We start from the raw sequence: 23702 nt of genomic DNA on the forward strand, positions 1-23702 counted from the left end.
AGTCATCACGCTTTCTATGGGATTCCTGTAACTTTTCTGAAGTGCTTTTGTCTTCCTTTTTACTGCCAATCATGATGTTCCTGAAAGGATTTTCCCTCGCATGACACGTTCTTTGTGTACAAAAACTGCATGTTGCAATGAGTTACGACCTACCACTGTAGTTTTCCCATTTAACACCAGTTTATCTTCCAGATTACACACTTTGCCTCTTTTTTTTTTGAGGAGAAACTGTACGTTCACCTCTAAAGCACCCACTTGTTTTGTCAAGTCTTTCTTCACCCCACCCAAGAGACGTACATTAACTAAACCATCTGCTGCGATCTGCAATAAACATAGCTCTAAGGAAGATCCGGGCCGCTCGAAGGGGAGCAACAGGACCTAGCTCAGTGGGAAGAGTGCTTGTTTTCTTCATGAATCTTCTGCTTCCATCTATCTCTTTCTATTCCTTTATCTTGTTTAAACCTGTTCAAGGGGTTTGGTCCTTTTCATTATATATGTACACACACTTTCTCAGCCTGTAACATGACACTCTTAAGAACCTCTGTAACAATGGCTAGTATTTTATGCTTTCAGTTCCTTCTTTTATTTTTCTTTAGCTTCAGCTTACACGTCACTATCAAAAGTATGCTAAGGTTGGGCAGGTATCAAAAAAAAGGGGAGAGAAAGAGAGCTTTTCCCCCAAATATTAACTGCGGCATGAAGTTTACACGATCACATTTTAACTACAGATGTTACTGTGGGACACTATTCATAAACGCCTTCCTGAGTCTGACCCACAAAGGCTGGGAAGGCCTTTAATCCAGCCATGCCATTTGAACATGAGACTCCCTGATACAAACAGCTACAAACCTAGCCAGACAGCACAACAGAAGACTCAAACTGAAAATGAGAGATCAATATTCAAAGAGATCAGAGCAGCACTTAAGTATTTCTATCTTTCTAAGCTCCTACCCCTCAAGTGTTTAATTTTTTATACAATGCTATCGAGGAAAACCACAGGGAGAGAGAAACACATTTAATCAACCTAATCAAATCACCACTTCTCAGAGTGCTAAGTTTGGAACAGCACGGTTAAACATAGCACTCTCAATGGGGAATGACCAGAAAAGAAGCTGCAAAGGCAGATGTCACATCTCTTTTACCTGTAAGGAGGGAACGTGAGCTATCCTTTTCTGCACAGTGGTGCTGGTAGTCTTTGAAGCCATCCCAGCTAAGGTGCAAGCCTTCAGAGAAAGGGTGGGTGCTTCAGAGTCATTGGAAGGTGTGACACTTCTGCCAGCAACAGCCTTCTTGCCACTCACGAGGCCTGCAAGGAACAGAAAACATATTTAAGTAGAAATCCTACCACTAGGCATCAAGTTGTGAGAATGAACTTACTGTGCTGCGATTTTCAAATGGAAACCTCCCAAGGGATAAAAATCGGGTAATTTTACCACCTTCCAGGCAAGGATGAAGGAACCTTCTGCCAGGAAACATGCCTTGTTTTTTTTTGTTGTTGTTGTTTTGGGGCAACTGAGTCAGTCGAGTTTAAAGAGTTAACCCTGTCACCTACAATGCACTACCTGCCCATCAGGTCAGCGCTGAGGCCTTCCGACCACAAAGGGATGCTGACGAGCATGAATTAGTACTTCCCCTCTGCTTCAGCCACCTCCTCAAAAGCTTCAGTGGAAGCACGAATGAGGAGCAAACACACTCCAAAGATGAAACAGGAAAGAGATGCACACTTAGTCTGTTGCTTTTCAGAAAAGGATGGCACTTGCCAGTGGAAAGACCTTCCACTGGTCCCCAAAAGCAACGATTAAAATTGTGGCCAGTACTACACCTCTTCTGATAGCTTAGCATCTGTATCCTGGGAGAAATTTAAGCAGAAGGCAGTGTCTTTTCAACAGCGGGGAGGACAGGACAGGGATCACAAGTATTGCTGCTGGCTTACTTTGTTTGACTGCTGCGGAAATGGCTACATTTGGCACATGAGCAATCCTCCTCTTTTCTCCTGGCAAAGAAAGGGACGCCTTTTGAACTGCCACAGCCAGCTGTGCCGCCTGCTGCTGAGCCAGCTGGATCCTCTGGTAGCAGACCTCCTGAGCGGTGGGCGGACGGTACGGCCGGACTACGGGCTTGCTCGGCACCTCTGCCTGCACAGACAAAAAGGTTTCTACAGCCACCAGTCCCCACCCTTTAGCTTTCATCCACCCAAGCAAGGTCTCTATTCCCTGACCCTTCTATGTTAGCAAATACGGGTTTTTGAGAGGAGACCCCAACCATCTCCCAGAACGACTTAGTCACCCACCAAAGCGCAGCGTTAATGAGTTGCCCTCTGGCAAGACCTCTCATCGCTGCGGGATCTTCCTAAATTGGTAGGTGGCATTTGAATTGCTTGTTTAATGGCCAGGGTGCCTGTTCTCCGTCACTGTGCCTAGCCCACCTCTCCATCGCCACTCTCAGCTCTACATCTCGCACTAGAAAATCAATCTGGCCCCGTGCTCCTGAGCATCCCTGCGTGCTTCTTTACACCGTGAGGAAAAAGCAGCCAACTATTCTTTCCTCTTTGCTACATGATGGGGGAGGCTTGCAGCTCACTCCCTCTCCTCCTTCACTGTCTTCCCCATGCTGAATTACCAGTGTCATCTCCCCTTGCAGCAGTTCCCCACCTCTTAACAGCTTTGTTTTAACACTCTAGTTCCTGTAGCTAGCTAGAAGTTGCACGTGTGCGCATTTATGGGATTAGACCATTACATAAACGGAGCTCTGAATTTTGAGCAGCCTCTGCCCCTGCCTGCTTGTGGAGGCATTTCACCGTGCAGCCGTTACCGTCACAACCACATTACACATGCATTTCCTTTGATGTCCAAATTCAGGTTGCAGGAAAGGTGCCAAACATTATGTCAACAAAGAGAGAAGTCTTCTAGTAGCAGAAATACGAGAGAAGCAGCAGTAGTACAAACTTCCCCACGTTACTTAATAACCTCTGGTATCTGAGAAATGGGCCTTCCCTCCTGAAACGCCTTCAGGGAACAGTGCGCTTGCTCAGCCCGCGTGTAACACGGCATTTCTGAGACCGCAAATCTGGGGCAAACTGGCTCCTCCTGCATTCCTGGCCTCTGATGCTGACACCAGCTTCTGGAAACCAAACTGAGCGCAGCCAACCATTAAATGATAATTACAGACTTCCTAGCAGGACAGGACACTCATTTTCTGCCTCACCTTCAATTCCTTTGACCCACCATTCCCCCCCTGAAAATTAAACTCAAACTCACACAGAGCAGAATCACAGAATAGCTTGGGTTGGAAAGGACCTCAAAGATCATGTAATTCCCACCTCCCTGCCGTGGGCAGGGACACCAGCTCAGCTCCCTCCCCTTCAGGCTGCTCAGTTTTTGAGCTATAAATCACAAGCAAGGCTGAGCAAATATTAAACTTGGAGGGACGTGGCAAAGCACGAGCCTCAACTCTGCACGCAAAAGCAGCACTTCAAGTCTTACAGCACCTCCTGAACAGACTTGGCAGCAGCAGCGGCAGCGCTGAGCTGAGATACTCCAGGGCAGGCACGTCCTGGTGCATGTGCACAGCAGCTGCTGCTGAGCACACCAGATCGGCTCTGTTTGCCCGTGCAATGACTGCACTGGTGCTCACATCTTTTGAAAGCATTCTGGGATCAGTTGCCACATTAAGAAAATGCATTTAAAGATTTGTACATGTCTAAAAGGCACCTATTTGCAATAAATATTTGAGTTAATGAATTTCCAACCCATTTGTTTCAGTCCCTTATCTCTTCACTTTGGAAGAAAGGGTCCTTATCAAAGCACATGGACTGGCTGAAGATATGTAGTTAAATAAACAGCATTGTATTGACCTCAGGGCTTCAAATTATTAAAAGCAAAGAAACCTTTTTCAGGCAGAGCGGAAAGGAAGAACAATTAATTTGGGTTTCCCAACTCAAATCAGCGCTTAAGCTTCCATTCTTATCCTGCTGCAACATAAAACTGACTATCTGTACTCAGCACCTGGAGGGAAACACATTAAACCCTCAGAGAAAACATGAATTAAACTCCTAGTGAGAAAGAAAAAAAAAATCAGAATATCATTTTTTTTCCTCCTCTCTACTTAAATTATTTTCACAATTGCAAAAGAACAGTATCAAACAAGATACTGTTGCTATCTTTCTTGAATCTGAACAGATGTAAATGTAGTAAAGGTTTTCAACATCTGACAAGATTCTTACAGCTATCTTTTAGTTCCACAAGATAAGGAGAAGTACTATCAGACTCAGACTGACCTTGTGTAGATTTAATTATTTAAACCTTAGTGATTGAATAAAGTTATACCATAGAAAACTGAACTCCCCACACTACCCCAATGAGTTACAAGGTGCACTTACTCTTCCTCAGCTTGTACTTGTTTTCATGAGAGCTTATTGGAGTTCTGCTGCTGTTTGTAACAGATGCCTAACCACGTTTTTCAGAAATCAGAAAGGGGAAGAAAGACATCTGATGTAAGAGGATTCCAGTGCAAACAGTTCGTACAATACCATCACGGCGGGGGGGTGAAACTTTATGATCTTTAATGTCCCTTCCAACCCAAGCTGTTCTATGAATCTGGGACTACACCCTTTTCCAATGTCGTAACAGGACAGAAAATCCTCACTTTAGACATCTAAACTTTTGCTCCTGAGAGCTGCACTTACATTTCCTTGTTTGACAAGATGAGAGATCCTTCTTTTTTGGCCAGGAAATAAGGTAGTTAAATTATCTTCTGTTTTTTCTTCATTTACTTCCTCTTTCGACAGCTGGAAAACAAAACAACAAGCTTCCAAAATTGAACGGACTTGAAGATCCCTCCCAAAAAGAGCTGAAAAGCCTCCTTTTGGGTTAACAGAAAGTCCTTGCAGGTGGCAGGTGAAAACAACACGTGGTCAGCTGCTGAACTACAGAAATAAGACTTGTTTGGAAGCCCAGAGCCGCCAGTGAAGCCAATGAACAACAGCACCACCGCTCCCACCCGGGCAGCCGGCCGTGAGCTGTGCAGCAGGCAGCTCTGGCACCGCTCAGTACAGCCCCTACCTGCCACGGAGACGGGAGTGCCCTTCCCTGCCAGCCGCTCACACCTCACCTTTCACGGCATGCTTAAAATCCAGGATGTTTTGTTGCTTAGTTTTGGGGGTGGCTTTTTTTTTTTTTTTTTGGAAGAACTTCTGAGCTGACTCATTTTCCCGTGGTACAGCGTGCTTCCAGAGCAGGTCCTGAAAGGGTGCCCAGTACCAAACCACCCTGCTCTCACGCCACATTTAGGGGAACCCTTCTCTGAGGTTTTATCTGCGGCCATATCCACAGAACGACTGCGGTGACAAATGCTCAGGTAATAGGTCTGAACGGCCAGAAACCCGGGAGAACGTAAGAGCACCTCTCTAGCTAAAGCAGCTTCTGAGCTAATGTCTCAGGCTTACTCCCAGGGGGGAAGAGAAAGAACAAACAAAAAACAAACTTTAACATCTTCTTCGGATTTGACTGGGCTGTTCATTTATATAAACACACTTCACGGGTTTATTTCTCAAAACTCTAGCTGCTCTCCCCTCAATCTCGCTTTCAGTTTTCCAGTGCAGCCTCTGGCGAGGCTCTGAGCCGAGGCAAGACCGGCAGCCCTTCAAAAATCGGGGACAGAGCCGAGGGCGGCTTTGGGGTGAGCTCAGACACCTCAGCAGAGCTGCACTCGTCACCACGAGGGCATCCTGGAGGAGCACTTCACACTGAATCACTTAGCTCTCGAGGAACTTGCTAGGCCTGTTAATTCAGTCGCATCCCTAATAAACTCTCACAAAGTTATCCTTCCAAGTGGAAAAGTACCGCACGGCTCATAGGGACCTTCCCTCCAGACCAGCTCGTGGCTGAGACCAGGCCGCAGGGGCTCCAGCTACAAACGATTGCAGAAACAAAACCAAATCCCCAAATCCCCAGTGACCAGTGCCACCCTCCCAAAAAGCAGCAGGGAAGCAGGTAACCACCGGCAAGCACCCCCCCCAAAAAGCACCTCCCCACTGCAGCACATGTTCCTCCCCTCCACAAGAGCACGGAATTAAACTTTGGTGCAGGAATATAAGGGAACTGGTGAGGAAAGGCCGGTTGCAACGGGAAACGCAGGTGGCTGCTGACAGCTGGGCATTGCCACCAGATGCCCGGAATAACTGCTTGAAGAGTACCGCAGCCCCCGGGTCGGTGCTTTCTGAATCCAGCCCATTTCGAGTCTTCTCACTTTTGGAAAGCCCTAAATGAATAACTGTTTCCCCTCTATAGATGGCGTGCCCTTAAAATATTCTCGCTTAAGCCCTTAAAATATTCTCGCTTAAGCTGGGCAATTTGAAGAAACAAATCCAAAAATAAAGCTCTCTTTCCTAGCTGAGAATTACCCTGAACTGAAAAAAAAAAAAAAAAAAAAAAAGAGCAGCTGAATTTTAAACAAGCAAAATCGAGTAATGCTAATAGTTCGGAAGAAAATCGTTATGCTGAGAACTGCTTTATACTAAGGTACTTCGTACTAGTGTAAAAAAGGTCTTTAGTAGTCAGCAGGACAGAAGAAGCTTGAATGCTCCAGCTACTCCCCTCCCCACGCCGCAGATCCCAGCTCACTTCATCCTCCACATACGGAGTCGTGGCTGGGAGAATTTTGTTCACGGCCACTTCACCCACCCAAATACCAAAAGCCTCAAAACCAGCAACAGTTTCTGATGTTGTTTTCAGAGAGAATAAAACTCAACAAACAAAGCCACTGGGAGAAATGGGTTTTCGACCACGCAGTCGTGTGGCTCCTGCTGCAGTCACCCTGCCCCTCTTCCAGATCAATAACCCCAAAGGGAGCCTCGCTGGGTTTGAAGGGGTCTGAACTGGAACTCACTGGAAGCCCCGGTGGAGTCCCAGTACCACCCCTGCCTTTTGGATGCGGGACGGATGCAGCCGAAGCTGCTGAGCAATTCCTTGTCACTTGGAAGCACTCGTCCTTCCGTGCCCCGCGTCCCCCAGCACGTCCCCTGCCTTTGCCAGCTGCCCCCGTTAAGGGAGCTCCCGGGCGACACAGCTGGCTCAGCCACCTCGGTACCTCTGGGCTGCAGGCAGATGTGCCAGCTGGGTAACACCAGAAACACATCTGGGCTCTTTGCTCAACAGAGCCAAATTTGTCACTTTTCTTTTTTTAAAGCTCTTTTCACTCCAGCTCCACGAACACCTGCTGCGAGGGCAAGCGCAATCATCCCAGCCAGAAAACCTGGGCTCGACAGCAAGTCAAACAGCCCTGCCCGGGCGCTGCCAGGTCAGAGGCTTTGCTCCTGCTGCCCGGCTGAGCTCGGACGTCAGAAGATGAAGGACGAGTTTTGTCTGCTCCTACTTCCGTCTCTCGGAGGCTGGCTGAGGATCGCTGCCAGCAGCTGCTTTCCAGCCTTTTTTACTTGCTCAGTTCTGTTTTAAAACTTGGCAAGTGAGGTCCCCCCTCTTCCTCTGGGGACCACCTCACAACGACAGAAACCTTTTTAGGTAAAGGCTGTCTTTTTACCTCCTTCTTCCAAAACCCCTTTCTACCTTTTGAAGCAGTTCTAAAGCTAATGTCTTACCTACACCCCCTGTGAGATACCCAGAGATCCTGACACAGTAACTGCAGCATGCATTTAGAACAAGGAACAGCAATTTGGGGAGTCTGAAGTGCCCGGCGCTGCCTATGCCGACTTGCTCCAACACATCATCCTTGTCCTAGCTGCCATCATGTTCCCCAAACTATGCCACAACAAGGAGGCATTACTCAGACCAGCAAACCTGAATTAGCTTTGAAAGACCCAAAAAAATACTCCCCAAAGCCTCTTCTCCAGCCAGCCACAGATCTTAGGCCAAATGGAGACAGAAGTACCTGACAACCCTGAAAGGTAAAGGCCTTCCACACAAAGGGCAGTTGAATCCTTACATTTCCCAGTGGCTTTCAATCCAGCAGGTAAATTCAGGTGCAAATTCTTCAAAGCACTCGGTCAGGACAAGGATGAGATTCGTCCAACATGTGGAGTCTCCCTCCGTAGCCCTCTTCAGCTACTTGAAATCAGCAACACCGCTAAACTAAACCAGAATCCTCTCACATTTAGATTTCTCTCACATTTAGATTTGAGACAACCAACCAACTCAAACAAGCATTACCTGCTTCCCCAGCCTCCCCTTGTCTTCAGTTTTCACATCTGTAGATTCATTAAAAATCCTGAGACACTCTTCCATTGGGTCTGACTCTAAGTCCAAGTCTTTCTCAAGGACGGAATAATCGATGTCATCAGATGTTGAGGAAGAAGATGACGACTTTGACAATTTAGACCGCTTCACTTTCTTTGTCCCTTCATTTTCACTCTGAGAGCTTGAACCACAGTCATCACCATCCGAATCTGAGCTCACGTCAAGTAAAGTGGATGGCACAGGTTTGCCTTTGTCATCGTCGTCCCCGCTCTCATCTCCAAACAGGTCAACGTGACTCAGGCTCTGCTGCTTCCGACTCTTCTTCGGCTCTCCTTTTTCCGCAGAGCTGACCTTTTCTTTCTTTCGTTCCAGTGCTGGGGTCTTGGTCCCTTTGTCTTTGTTTTTACGACCAGAGGTTTCCTTACCATTTTTCACATCGGCTGTTTTCAGTTTGGAATCTTTCTTGCTGCTGCCCAGCTTTTCCGTGCTAGAGCCTTTGATGACCCCCTCACCCTTGCTTTTCCCTGAACTACTGCTGGCAGACTTGGATTTTTCTTTCTTAAGCCCATCCACTTTTTCTGACTTCTGTTTTTCAGGTTTCTTTAAATTCCCATCAGTTTTAACTTTGACACTTTTATCTTTGCAGTTTTTTTCCTCGTTCTTTGTTTTTAATTTTTCTTCCTTCTTGAGTATTTTGTCTTTTTCCATATTTTTACTTTTCTCTTTCTTACCAAGCTCACTGAGGCTAGGCACTTTACTAACATCTGATTTCCTCCTCTTTGTTTTGTCTTTCAAGTCTTTGTTTTTATTTTCAGTTTCCTGGTCATTCTTACCAGAACATGATTTCACTGCTTTTGCATTCTTGTCTGATAAGTTTTTGGCAAGGTTTTTCTGTGAACTTGAAAGGTCCTCCATGCCATACTGTGCTGCCATTTCTTTGCTATCCTGAGAAGCAAAGTCATCCAGTCTGGTGCTCCGCTCTTTGCTGGATATTCCATCGTTTGATTCACTTTCAGAACCAGCTTTTGATTGTGAACTAACAGAAGTTGGCTTATATTCTGCATCAGCCTCATCTTCAGAGGAGGAGAACCTGGCATAGACTTCATATTCATCAGGTATTTCACACAGCTTCTTTCGTGAAGGAGAGTAAGATTCCTCATAACTAGGGACCCTACCTCTTTTAGACCCCTTTGACTCCTTTGTTGTAGCTTTGCTCAGAAGCCTGGCTGAGTAATTTGAAAGTGGGTCATATTCCAAGTCTGTAGAAGGCTTAGAGTCATCAATCACGTATTTATTGTTAGTGACAGTGCTACTGTATTTTTTAGTCTGTGCTACAGCCTTGGGAACATATTCCAGTGAGCTACCTTTAGATCGCGCAGTATCCAAAGTATATTTACTTGACTGGCTAGCAGCAGCGAGAGGAGTAGGATTGTAGTCTGGGTTATTATTAAAGTTGTAACTACCTGGATTATACTCTAAGGAGGTAAATGAATCATTTTGTGTCACAGCAGCTGACACAGGTGTTTTGGAAATGAGCGAGGAGGCCTCTGAAGCACTGAGCTCCTTTGTCGTTTCCAACAGCTCCTCATACTTTTTCTGTTCTCTCTCAACTTCATTTTTGACTGCCTCAATGGCCTTGTTGACCAGCTCCAGCTCCAGAATGCCAGGTGTCATGTCCGTAACGTCAGCCAGGGCATCATCCTCCGCCTCCAGCGAGGGCCTCGGCAGCTCTGGGTTGTAGGGATCATAGCCCCGTTCTGTAAAAGAGAAGGGAAAAAATAATTTATCTAAACTGCTGGCAGTAAAACTTTCGTTGCAGTACATTTTGAAAAGGTCTTTTCTAAGGTTTACTCTCATCAAAACCCAATCCTGACAGACGACACAGAGAGCCGTGCTCTCCTTACTACACAATACACATTTGAGAGTGAAAGCCACCAGTGACATTCTCTGGCCAGTGGCAGGTACGTGGCTAGACTAGGTTTCCCAAACTTCCTGGGCCTTAAGGACTACAGATCTGTTAACAAAGTGCTGTTATTACTCATGGAAAAACTCTGTAAGTGAAATATTCTTTGGGGCATTAAAGGATAATCACTGTATTAGGACCAAGAGGAGCCGAGTATGCGCAGAATTATCTGCTTAATTCAATGAAGTGAGCAAAGAAGGACAGAGGATTCCAGTACGAGAACTGGGGATTAGGTTCTCATTTATCGATGCCATTGCCCAAAGCCCACTGAAAAGCCTCCAATATTCCTCGAAGCTCAGCATTTCTCACAGCGGCAGCAGGAAAATGAGTCTTACTTGGACCGACAAATCGAGTGCTGCTACAAAGAAAAAAAATGCAGGTACAGAGGGGACACCAGAACTCAACGGCAAAGATCCGCCACCAAGATGTGCACATTAAACAGTCCCGTTTCTCTTTTCACACGAGCCCTTCGGCGGCCTGCCTTACCCAGGCACTTCCAGGACCGCAAGCCGTGGGGTACCAGAGCAAACATCAGCTCGGCAGTCACCGCTCATCACCAGGCCTGCAATGCACCTGCTGTTTTCTCTTTTACTGATGAGCAGAGAAGAGCTGCTGAGAAAGGATCCACCCCTCAGTGTTTTGGTGTCCCTTGCAAGCTTGTTTATCGAAGTGGGAGTGACTCTGCCTTCAAAGGAAGTGCGGCAGAACCCAGCAGGTCAGAAACTCCCCGCACAGCTTCACGAGTTCCCAATGCCTGGAGAGCAAACTGCACCCCCCTCCTCTCCGCCCTGCCAGCCGCCGCTCCCCCATCTCTTTTTCCCCTCGCCATTCTCTCCTTGCTCTCATGATTTTGCTGCCCTCCGCGGGGTGGCTAACCTCACCATAAACTGGGCTCCACTCTGGGCCTCGTACCGAACGTCGCAACCGCTCGCAAGAAAGCTGAGCTGTCAGCTGGGACCAGCGCTGCGCCCGGGGCATACATTTCCATAGCAATTAGGTGATCAGCAAGCAACCACCGAGGGGTATTAGAGTGGTATTAGCAGAAGCTCTCGCAGGAATTCCCAATTACCACTTGATTCAGGAATATGGTACGGGCTGCTTACCCCCGTGTACCTCTGAGAAACAAATAAAAGCTCTACATCACAATGTGTCTCATGAAACCCTGACAGTTATCTGAAATACTTGATGCTTTATAGTGAAGGCAAAGCGCATTTTAGAAGGAAAACAGAAGAGCTTGCTCACGTTCAGAAAACGAGGGCTCTGCAGGATGAAACCCATTCTGTTTGCATGTTGCTGGCTCAGCAAGGACAGCAAACCGGGACAGCAAAAAAAAAAAAAAAAATAATAATAATCATACCACAACAGGAATTGGGGTGTGCACCAGGCATCTAAGTTTCCTCTCTGCTATGGGCTAAAAATTGGGCTGCACTATGCCCTATTGTCATAGCACAGGTTTATTGCTTACAATCAACAATAAACCACAAAATACACAAAATACAGACTACCCCATGGCAAGAAGCTCTAAAAGCTAAAGCTGTCACCCTGAGCTAGCAGCTTCAACTCCTTCTGTTCTGGCTGACCAAGGACCATGGAGAAAGCCCAGAAGAAAATGCTGAAGAGGGGGCTCCCCTGAAGCCCCAGAGGACAGGACACGCTCTGGCCATGCCGCATGGCCCTTCCAACCCCAGCTCCACAGCAGCGATTTCGGCAAGCAACGGCCCAGCCTAGGGAGCTAGCACGAAAATGCTAAAGCAACCCATCCATGGTTACTTACGTCTGGAGGGTCTGTTAAAGCTCGTCCTGCAACGTTACTCTTGACAAGGAGATGGAAGCGGTTCACAGGTATAAATGCTCTCTATGGCCTACGACGCCATCCCAAACTTTCCCACCTACCTTTCCAACTCATGGTGAAAAGGAAGGGCTGGAGTATCTCACGTGAATGTGCAGAGCAACTGGAATCCGCCTGCCCCAGGACAGGCAGGGAAGTAACTTCACCTGGAAGGACTACGATAGTCCTGGAGGAACCCAGCAATGAAGATGTCTGCATTTAGCAAGTTAGCAGCAGCTAACTACTGCTTTTTGACTTTGAACAGTTTGCAACGCTTGTTTTATCACAGTGCCTGAATGCTAGTGTTCCAAAAGAATGTTGTGTTCCTCGCTAGAAGACAGTAGTAAAACTGGCTCGCCCGACATGAATAAGTAGAAGAACTGAACAATAAACAGCCTGATAAAAGATAGGAAAAAACCCTCTCAGGTCTAACAGGGCTGAGAGAATTTCTTGCAACAGCCAGAATGAACAGTGTTTACAGGAGTTGTTTCTACCATTCTCACAAGACTGAGGTTTTTCCTGATTTCATTTTTTTGGCAGCTCAGCTCCCTTTGGCAGTAAAAAAAAAAAAAAAAAAATAAAAAAAAAATAAAAAAAAATAAAAACCTGTCTAGCAGTTGGCAGAACTAGCCTCCAGCAAAGAGAACAGTAGAGACTGGGTTAAAATAAAGGCTCTGGTTTCATAAAACACTTTTTACCCCCTTGGGTTTGCAAAGGTTTTTTTGCAAGCCAATTAGCTCCCGGTTGAGCAGAGACTCTGGGCAAACACCGCACGTTGTGATCACCTTCCAAGTGACAGCCAGAGCTGGGCTCAGGACCAGAAAGGTGGGAAAAAGGAGCAAGGCGGTGTATTTGTATAACCACCCACTGCAAAGTGCTTTACAACCAAGACACAAAGAGGATTCCCGAAGCACAGTCCTCAAAGGAACCATGGACTTCAGTCCTTTCTTCCTGGCTCAGTTGTGCAGGGATCTGAAACCACCACCTCCACCTGCTCTGCGGAGGAGGAACTGCTCCCTGCTCTCCCCATTGCAACACCCGGCACAAATCCCGCAGGAACGTGCTCGCTGCCTGGGGGAGAGAGGGAGGGACAAGGTGGCAACCCCGAACATCTCAGGGGATGGATGACACACAGCAGGCAGAGCAATACCCAGAGCCTGCTTAGGAGAAGAAACCAAGAAGAAACACGGACAAGAAAAAAACAGGAACAAAAGTAGATGCAAACAGCATCGTCATCAAGGCAAGTATATATAAACAGAACATCAGAGTAGTTAGGTATAAATATTAGCTGACAAAGAACTGGGAGCCCTCCAGACCCCCACTTCATTTCCCACCACTTCTTTTCCCACCAGCTCTGCCGTGGTAGAAGACCAGCGCAGTGACGTCTGGAGGAGGCAGCTCTGACCCCCTCGCTCAGGGTGGGGACCTGAAGTTTAGCTAAAGAGTTGTTAGAGGAACAACAGAGAGGCTGGTAATTTATTCAGTGTAAAGTCTTTGGTGCCCTGTGAACAAAGGTGAGAACACAGTCTGGACCTAAAGATTTGCTCACAAAAAAAAAAAAAAAAAAAAAAAAAAAAAAGCAAAGCTACTCTATGAACAGCATTTTGTCCGCACAGAAAGGAAAAACTGTTTTAAATCTATCAGAATACAGAGAAAGTCGAAGACAATCTGACTCTGGTGCCCTGAGAGGAAAGCATGCCCAGCACAACGGCTCTGTACATAAATGAGAATAAACACCACCAGCATAGCTGCATCCCTGCCAGGAACTATCCCAGCCAAACTAACCGTAGAGGTTAGCTGCAATTGCTTTCCTGATGTACCCCGACATACATCAGGATATATCCCTACATCAGGTTTTCCATACAAACTGGCTGATTCTGTCATTCATCTAGGGTATAAAACTCGCACCTTGTCTTTCAGTGGAACAACCAGGTGTAAAAACACGTTACAAACTCTGAGAATGCCAGCGGGCTTTGAGATACCGTCATGAAAGAGCTCTTTTGTAGGTGTGTAGGACGCCTGATGGATTACCCCAGCGCCGCCGATCAAAGGCTACCTTTTCCATGAAAGCCACTTGTGTAAGGGGGCCCCGCGGCACTAAGCAGGACCGTCAGTCACCTTTGGCCACGATGCATTTGCAGATAATGTAGTGGAAACGCACGCAGAAGGAAATTTTGTATGCACGGAAAGCCACACAGACATACACGCAGGTCCTCGAAGTCAGAGGGATTAAAAACGCTATCTGAAATCAGGCCACCTTTTTAGATGTTGAATTACACTCCTGAGAAGCCGGGAGAGGAAAGGGCTGCGGGGAGGGCTGAGCCTCGTGCCGCGCAGGCAGGCACCCCCGGACACGCAGCCCTTCTCGCAGCCCCACAGCTCACAGGAGTTTTCACCGGCTTTTGTATTTATTGCTTTCCATTCCGAACACTAATACGACGATCCACATGGTCACGGCAAGGAAAATTACTAAAAATTGAACTCTGTTCTTCTTACTGTTCCGATACGCGCGATGCCCGCAGCACTTCTGCTACAGCGAAATGAGTAAGTGAGAAGCACTTTGCAAAATGACTTTTTGGAGGATGTAGAACTGAGAGTCTGCGCTCTCCTGAGAGTCACAAGATAATGAGCCTTGAGATGACAGCTCCTTGTAGGACTGGGAACTGAACTGTGATCGGGACACTCTAAAATGCAAACTATTTTAATAAATTAACGTACCTCAGAAATATGGAATAGTCCCTCTGAGACACAGAAGGGTGAAGTTAACATCAACACCATAAAAACCAAGTTATTAAGAATTTACATAGCACCTCGGGGAACAATTTATTTAAACCAGAAGACAGCTTTAGAAGACACCGAAACGAATCACATTAAAATCAGCCGGTTGGGAAAAGAGTACGCAGAAGCATAAAAAAAAAAAAAAAAGATCCTCCTAAAACCCCAAGGTCGCTTGTTTTCCCAGTTATGGCCATTTTGGTGCTAGAAAACGAGGCCTCTGTTCTGAGGCAGGGGGGTTCTTACAGACCTCCTCCAGGCCAGCGGCTCCTTGCTGCGCCCCGGCCCTTCTGGGTTTTGCAGCCGGCGAAGGCAGCCAACAAAGGCTGGCATTACAGGGGCAATGGGAGGCATCTAGTACAAGGTCACCTGTTTGACGTGAAAACTTATTTTATGGTGAATCACTCCGCAGAAAAAGATGTCTGTTTTTTCTTTTTTTTTTTTTTTTTTTTTTTTTACCAAGCACCCTGGCAGAGCGCATATTTCAGATGCTTTAAATACACAAGAGCCCGAAAGTATGACGGGTGCCAGTCACCGCAAGCCTGCAGGTTTGGGGAGAGGAGCAAAGCTCGGCACGCACGTGGGCCGTGGACGACAACGCCTTCCCTCCGGACAGATCACCAGCTGGAGCTGCTGAGCAGCAGCGGCTGCTGCTAAACGAAACGGAGACGAAAAGTAGAACCGTTCACATTGATGGCGATCCCGATCTCGAAACGGACAAACTGCACAGACACCGGCACAGGCCAGACAGCAACCACTGCCGATCGCCCATTCCCGAGTCACTGGGAGCTGGCGACAAAAGGTGCATTCAACAGGAGATGGGGAAGGTGGAAACTGTTGGGAGACCTCTTCGGAAAAAAAAAAAAACAAAAAACTTTTTTTTTTATTTTAATGTTGTCAGAACAGCCTTGTTAGCTTAACAGCTTGCCTGTGTTTACCGTGCCAGTACTTAGCAAACGGCCAACCTTTGCGATTACAGAAAAATTATCACCGTTGGAAAATTATTTAAAGCTTTTCATCTTCAGCTTCACAGAAAAGACAGTAGTTCCACGAGAACAAAATGTTTCAAAAGAGCTTTGCCAGCAGGCTGAGCTTTTGCTACTCTTCGCTATTAAGCGGTGCAAAAGAAATGCCAGTTTTTGGCGCAGACCTCATTCGCAAGTACCCACAGCAAATTTTCAACAATTAACAATATCCAACTACTTGGAAATAATTAACATCGAGATTTAAAATAGCACACCTCGACCAAGTACTCAGAGTAAATGGGCTAGGAGGGCAGGTGAGAGGAACTAAGAGAAATGTTTATTCCACTTTCAACATAACCACGGTCCTAATGATTTCTCGCGCCGTCTCTGTAAATGCTAGCTTTAATTATTAACACTAAATAATAAAAACGTAGGTAACTTTGTACCAGCCTAAGGAGAGCATGGTAGGAGAGGTATTACTGTCAGTCCAGTCAAAGCTGGCCTCTCCCCACGCGCCCCACTCCCTGCGTCTGTTACTCCGTATGAGGGATCGGATGCCAGAGCTTCAAAGCACATTATGAACCCAAGCGATCATTTCTTCGGTAGAAAAAAAGGAAGCAAACACGAGAAAAGAAAGTCTTATATTAGCAAGGCCGAAAAAAGGTTGAACAGTCATCCATCATGCTGCGGTATTTTTAAACCGGCTTGTGACAGAGCCCGGGGATGGTTTCACCAGATGGTGCCAGCCTCCGAAGGGCCGTCTCGGCGCGCCGAGCTGGCCGGAGCTCCCGCGACCAGCATCAGGACCGGTGGCTCGTGCCAGGGGCCGAGAGCGGCCGGGGACAATCGTCCCGGCACAAGCAGCAGCACGCTGCGGAGCGGCGGGGAGGCGAGCAGGCGGCGCTCGTGTCGGGAGGGACATGGCGGGGCACAGCGCGCGCGGCAGCTCACAAGGCAGGACGCGGCTCCTGCTTTCATTCAAGGAAACGCGACTGTGCAGAGGTTTGCCTCCAGTGCAGCAGAAGAGGCACCTGGAAGGTCCTCGAGCCTACCGCATGTGATGCTGCACCCTCCTGACAGCCTCACTGGCAGTCCCAGAGGGAGCCTGGGACCGCCACTGCTTCCCCCGGCGATGCCAGCTAACTCTAGGATGCAGAAGCCAGGACAGGATGGTCTGGCCCGTGCAAAAGCCACCGCTCACACTCCTCTATTGCCGCAGTGATTTACAGTCCCGTCCGCTCGGGTGCTACAACAGGCAAAGAGCACCAGAGGCACGTCGATATCTGTGTTAAGCGGAACGTTTTCCGAAGGGGAAACAGCACTTCAGCACGTTTTTCTCCCCTAGCCTCGGAAAGGACACGAGAAGTAACCGGTGTGTTTACCCGGGGGGCGGCAGCAAGCCAAGGCTGGCACCCGAAGTATCGCGGTTCTTCCCCAGGCTGCCACCCGACCCGGCGGCGCGGCACCACGCGGGCTAGAAGGCGTCTCGCTGCTTTAAAACCGACGGGACACGAATCTGGACAGTCAGTGTTTGGACTCTTTGGAGAACTTTTCCACTCCCCTTCTCATTTTAGCTTTAAAGTTAGTTCTCAGTATGCGAGAAAAGTTGAAATACTATTTGGAAAAGAACAAAATAACAGACTTTTTCTGGTTCCGAGAAAGAGACAGACCGGAAAACATTTCCACCTCTCTTGTGCAAGCACGAGGTAAAAATAAGGATCTGCTTCACAATTTAAACAGCAGAGCAACTCTCCTTTCAAAGAACGAAGAGAAAAAGAAATACCTCCAAGTATTCTGGTGACCACCATGGCCACAAGCAGTAATTCTACCCCTGACCCTCCACTCCCTCCATTTTCCAGCCTCTCTCTGACTTGCTCAGGATAAGTTATCTTCTCAGCACCTGTCTTACTTCTTTAACTATTTCAAGGGAAGAACTCCCATTTAAGAAAAAAAAAAAGTATTTCAATACAGTCACAACTGGACACTTCGAAAAACGAAGTTAAAAACTAAACACAAAAACCTTTTAGGCTATACAACATTGCAAAGCTTCAGCTGTGACCTACAAAGAGCTAACACCAAAATATAAACTGGTTTTAAAACCCGTCCAGCTTTAGTTACCTCAAAAGCCTAAATTAAAACTCTGCAGCTCCTTTACGACGCAGACACCTGCGGCTCCCCGGGCTCTTTTAGCCAACACACTCCCTGGTTCTCAGCACGAATCCTCTCTCAACACAAAGGCGAGCTCTCACCGTGAAACTAAAATCCTCGTGCAAGCAAACCTGCCGGAGCAGGGCTGAGTTTTTGCATAGTCTGTAGCTTTTAAACACAGGCACAACGCCGAGGACCGAGGTCTCATGTTAAATGAATGGCTAACAGGGGAAGCCTCTCTGGAGAAGTTGCCTCTCCGGCAGGTGCTTCACATCCTGCAACCCACACAAAACCCACGTTCGCTTCCCAGGATGTCCAAAACTTCAAAGAATTACCTGAGCTCCCCGCGGTCAGTAAGTACTGCAGATATTTGTTCATGCTGTACTCGAGGCTTTGAATATCTGCTTGGCACAGCTGAGGCTCCGGCACAGGCTTATGGCACGCCACGCTGACCATGTGCTGACACAGCACTTTCTGGGCTGCAGAGACAATTAGGGCAGGACTTCCCACCCCAAAGTCCCGCCTTCACCCTCATTTGCTCCAAAGTCAGATTGGTTTTTACTCGAGTTTCTGCAGGGGCTTTTTGACTCTTTCTTTCTTTCCTAGTACCATGACTGTCACCCTGGGGACTTCTTGGCATCTCCTTTCCCCCCCCCTCCTACCGTACAAGTTGCTTTTTACTCCGTTTAAGCAACGCAAGGTGGCAAGCAGGGTGCTTTCCCAAGCTGCCGGCCTGGGGTAGTGCTGAGCAGCCCCACAGGGCCGCCCCGAGCCCAACGCCACCCTCCTGCTCCCAGTGCTCCCAGCGGGGAAGGAGCTGCGGGGCAGGGAGAGGGCCTGGCGCGGCTCCTCACTGCGTGCCAGGCTGCGCCCAACGCTGCTGCCTCTCCGGGCGCCGGCACGTCCCAGCCGCTTCGCCCACCACGGGGCTCCCACGGAGAGGTTTGGGAGATCCTGGATTTTGAATTTGGCTTTTCCGCTTCTCCGGCGCTAAGGCAGCACCGCAGCGTTTGACTCGAGGAATGAAATCAGAGGAAGAGTTTAAATGTCAAGGAAGATATTTCACGCTGGAGAAAGAAATCCTTTAGGATTTCCCGTCAGCGCACAGAGCGGAGCCCGGGTAGTTCGCAAACCCCGGTGCCTCCGGGAGGCCCCTGCACCTTTATCGTTCACCATCCTTCTGGTTTTGTGAGGCCCCTGCACCTCTAGCATTCACCACCCTTCTGGTTTTGCGGAGAAGGGCTGCTCCCACCTCCCCACTGCTGCTTTCCACACTGGAGAGGGGAAGAGCTGAGCGCAGCTCACGGCCAAGGGGACGCCGCTGAGCGGCTCTGCCCCCCGCACCTGCCCTTCCAAGTCAGCAGCGCCCTGCCCCACAACCCCACGCAAAATCACAGCACGCAGCGCAGCTGCGCCTGCCCGCTCAGTTAACCCGCCCCAAGCACGGTTCAGTTAAGGGACGAGAAGTCTCTGGCTGCTGGAAGGTCGTTACTCTGATTTACATGAGAAGACCCGTCCTGACCTCGCCATCAAGAGGGTTTTCTCTTCTTCATTTCAAAACTCGCAGTTAGAAAACACCCACCAGCAACGATTTGGTAATTACTGTCCTAAACACAACCGAGGAAAAAACGCAGCCCTGGCGAGGTCCCCCCACAACCCATGAGGGGAGCACCCGGCCCTGAACCACACGACCTCCCCTCCCGGCGCAGAAATACCGACCGCTGTCGGCAGCTTTCCCCATTTCTGCTCATTCCACTTCCCTTCTAGCAAATGTACCAACAAAAGCGCTTTCCTACGAGAAGCTGGTCTCGCACAGCAACCACAGGAAGGAAAAGACGTTACAGACTTGTCGTCCTTCACGCGGCACCAACCTGCACGGCGCGATACGTGGCACGAGGGCAGTCACAGAGCACAGGGGCTGCTCCCACCCAGCAGCGCTGGGTTCATCACGCAGCCCCACATCGCGCTGAACAACGCTCCTGACACCTGGAGGCTCTTCTGCGGCCTCGGTCCTACAGCACCGCGTGGGCTGAGGATGGTTAAAGTCAGGTTTTAAAGCTTAAAGAGCCACTTTAGGTTTTATCGAGCATCATTTTGTGCAGCATTTCGCATACAAGTCACGGCCACCCCGTGCAGTTGGGTTTTTTTTGGCTGAAGGGAGAGATGAAGTGTCTCGCTGGGCCCTTGCCGCTCCGGTGGCAGGACCGACAGAACCCAGGAGGCGAGCCCAAGGACTTGTCAGCGCCTGCCAGGAGCCAGACGGCACTGTTACAGCACCTCGCTCGGGGGCTGGGTGGCACAAATCACCCGGAGGGGAAAAGCTCCGTTGGACAGTGCCACAGAAACCTGCCCAGACACCTTTCAAATGTGCCGTCCAGAGCTGACCTGCAGAGCTTTGCCCATCCGGATGGCAAATCCGCATGGCCAGAAAGCTTTGGGCCACAGGGGAGGACTGCCAAGTGCTCGTCACCACGCGCTGCTCGAGGCTCAAGTGCTGCAAGGCAGGGTGCTGAAAGCCTCGCTCCTCCACCGCCGCGATCAGAGCAGACAAAGAGGGACCGGCACCTCCAGACCTGGCTGCTGCTTTCTGCTCTGCGCTCAGAACACAGCCGCCTCTCAAGCATCTCCTGACAGCTACTTCCAAACCCACCAAACCAGAGCTGGGTTTCCTTCGGATGTTTGTCAAGAGATGCACTGTGCTTCTTTTATGTCTTTCGGCATACTCAGGACCTAGACTTTAAAGACAGACCTATTTTTCTCCTCCACAGCTCTTGAAGAGACGCTTTTAGGACTGAAGGCAGTTCTTCCCTCCTACTTATGCAGCACGCTTTCAAGGCACTTCACACACATTCAATAATCTTTTCATCCTGCTCTGAAGCAGGTGGGTTTCAGTCATTTGGTAGATGGAAAAAGCACTTCAGCCAAGTCAGGATTAGAATTTGCAACCCCCAGGTTCCCAGCCCCGCAGAGGCTCACGGCCCATCTCTCAGCCCACCACCAGCACTGTGGAAATACCACAGCCGCGAGGCTGTCGCTCAGCACCGGCCTCAGCTTTCAGCCGGTACTGCGTTCCCACAGGCCTCGGGTAGCCGCATAGACACCTGCGACACAGACACTGGAACAGGCTTTGCACGAAGCACTCGCACAGCTCAAAGCCCCGCTCAGCCGTGCACCATACGCATCGCACCGGTTCCCTCCTCGCCTGCCCGGTTTGCATTTACCGAGCTGCTTTCGGAGGGGAAGGAAAGCGAACACCTGCCCCACGCAAACAGCAGCACGAGGCGGGGAGCGAGCTCCGTCCTCCTGCTGGAGATGGTCCCCACCAGGCACGGAGGCCTCTTCGCTGCCCTCTCGGTGGCTGGGACCACGAGAGCGCCGCAGAAGAAATGAGGATCACCCATCGCCAACACCACGCTCCTCGGGAAGTCTGCAACAGCGACAAGGAGGTGGGGGACAGCACTGCAGCCCACTAATCCCTCTCCTCTCCGCCCCACCCGGCGCATGTCCCCAGCCTCCTCCACCACGGCCTGCTCCCCTCCCCAGTTTTCAAAAGCTACTTCAAAGCCACAGAAGTCCTACTAGGAGTTTTGGGGTTGTTGCCAGTCCTAAGGTGATCCTCAAACATCAAAGCGAACACCAGCCTCGAATCAATATGCTTCGCAGGCCGGTTCTTTAGACGTTCTCTTTTTTTTTTTTTCTAGGCTCTATCCCAGAAAACGCAGATCTACACTGGAACTCTTGGTGCAGGAACCACCTGTTCGGCAAAGAAAAAAAAAGTTTTTGAAGCTTGTGTGTTAAACATTGCAATTAAATAGGTCAAAAATGCCTCTTATAAGGCTGCTTTAAAACCAGACAGGCAGCTTCACTGACCAGGAGCAACTTGAGCTGGCTCGAGAGCCTGCTTTCAAGAAGATGGTTGCCTGCTTGCAGCTGCACTACTGCACCCTCTAGTGTAAGTCTTCAACACATCCTTCCAGGCTAGGTGGCTTCAGCAGGAAGGGCAGGAGCACCGCATCTGAAGCCATCAGCCGAAGCTAAGCCTCGGCACTGCTTAAAAATAACAGCAAAAGCACCCTCTGTTCCTACAGACGTTTAACACCTTACAGAGCAGCCTTCTAAAGCTTCAGCGCTCTGCAGCAGGTTCCTCGCTTATTTTCCATTTCTCAATCTAAATTAACACAAAAAAACGACTCAAGTCCATCCCTAGGCGGAGGCAGAATGCGCAGAGCCATGGCTGTGACAGCCGCGCCGAGGTGCCAAGGGGCTGGGGAGGAGGCAGAGCAGGCGCCGAGAGGCAGCGGCTGCAGCCAAGCCTCGGGAGCCGGCTGCTTTGGCGAGCGGCAGACACTTGACCTGAGAAAACTAAACCCATGCTACAGCTTTTCTTTTTCAAAAAGCCGAAGCTTCTCTAAGAGCCGTAACACAACCAACAAACCTCTCACCCTCCCTAAGACACGGACTGCTCCTGGGTCACCAACGCATCCGAGCCAGGCCCAGCAGGAGAGGGACCGGGATCACTTCTTCCAGCGACTGCCACTCACGCTCAGCTCTCACGTTAACGCTTTTAACCACCATTAGAAGCTGCACAAACTTTCCAGGTGCCCCGAGAGGTTTTGCTAGAGACCAACCTTTGCTTCCCCGTTTCGTAAGCAAAAACTTGAAGCTATTCAAAAAGCAAAACCAGCACCAGGTTTATTTAGTACAGCAGCAGCTGTTTCAGGTGGGAGCCCAGAATGGGCAAACCTTGTTCTAAAACCGATGTTCTGCAGACATTTAAAGGCACTGAAAGGTAACTAAAATATTAAGCACGCCTAAAGGGCCCTACAGAGCTTTTCAAATTCAATAGAGCACTGAAGGAGGCAGGAATTTTTGTTTTCATAATAGTGTATGTGTCTGACTGTGACTGTCTTGAACAGGCTTATTTATTTTAAATTAGACAGCTGTCATGGTAAGATGACCTGTTGATCAGGGGACACAAAGAATCATTAATTTTTCAAGTTTATGAATAAGCCAACGTAAAGCAAGCACAATTTAAAAAAAAGTGATAAGCTGTGCTTTATTTTGACAACTTTGGCCTGAGGTCGTTAGACCACACGCACGAGCACGTATGGCCTACCGGAATAACACAGCTTTAACAAGAAGAAAGCGAGCAGCAACCTTCTGGAGGGAAGAACGAAGGCTTTTCTCTGCCAGCAGCATAAGCAGATCAGCAAATAATGACTAAGTAAAATGACGAGAGTTGCTGGAAGAAGCGAGCAGAACAATAGCTATCTTTTCCGTAGCCAAGCTTCTTTTTGAGAGAGCTGGCGGCGCTCCACGCCTCGCTGAAGTCTTGCTGGGGCTTCCCACAGCCCCACTGGCAGGACCTGCAGCCGCCGGCGCAGCTCCTGCATCACCTCCAGGCCCATGGGCGGCACGGCGGGTCGGAAGGCCGCCCCGACGCCTCGCTGCCACGTGAGCTCGGCTGCCTGGGGGGACAGGGAAAGGGATGAGAACAGAGCCGTCCTCCTCCGGCGGCCTGGCGACAGGAGGAGGCTGTCCTCGGGCGATCGGTTATTGCAGGAAGCTGCTCCCCACCGCCCGTGGGTCGGGCGGTGCCTGCGGGACCCTGCCGGTGAGCACGGGATGGTTTGGGTTGGAAGGGATCCTCGAAGAGCACAGCCTTCACCAGAGCAGGGTGCTCAGAATCACGGCACGGCCGAGGCTGGAGGGGGGGGCTCTGAGCATCTGCCAGTCCAACCCCCCTGCTGGGCAGGAGCACCCAGAGCACGTCACGCAGGATGGCACCCAGGCGGGTGTGGGCTATCTCCAGAGAAGGAGACTCCACCACAGCC

At 49.2% G+C, this 23702-nt stretch overlaps 1 protein-coding gene across 3 annotated transcripts in view; it reads right to left on the minus strand.

Moving 5' to 3' along the window:
* Positions 1-23702, minus strand: part of REXO1 (RNA exonuclease 1 homolog) — a 42524-nt gene that overhangs the window by 17678 nt on the left and 1144 nt on the right. The window contains exons 1-5 of one of the 3 annotated variants that reach the window (XM_040537608.1): positions 18204-18339; positions 8163-9946; positions 4685-4786; positions 1934-2135; positions 1143-1306 (exon numbers count right to left, since the gene is read on the minus strand). In XM_040537608.1, coding sequence (XP_040393542.1) covers positions 1143-1306; positions 1934-2135; positions 4685-4786; positions 8163-9946; positions 18204-18324 — 2373 coding nt within the window. In that variant the 5' untranslated portion in view covers positions 18325-18339. Of the gene's footprint in view, positions 1-1142; positions 1307-1933; positions 2136-4684; positions 4787-8162; positions 9947-11926; positions 12375-18203; positions 18340-23702 lie in introns of those variants that run through there. The other 2 variants (XM_040537609.1, XM_040537607.1) reach the window with 2 other exon arrangements.

Source organism: Cygnus olor, chromosome 26 (assembly GCF_009769625.2).
Source record: "Cygnus olor isolate bCygOlo1 chromosome 26, bCygOlo1.pri.v2, whole genome shotgun sequence".
In the NCBI taxonomy this organism is placed as follows: domain Eukaryota; kingdom Metazoa; phylum Chordata; class Aves; order Anseriformes; family Anatidae; genus Cygnus; species Cygnus olor.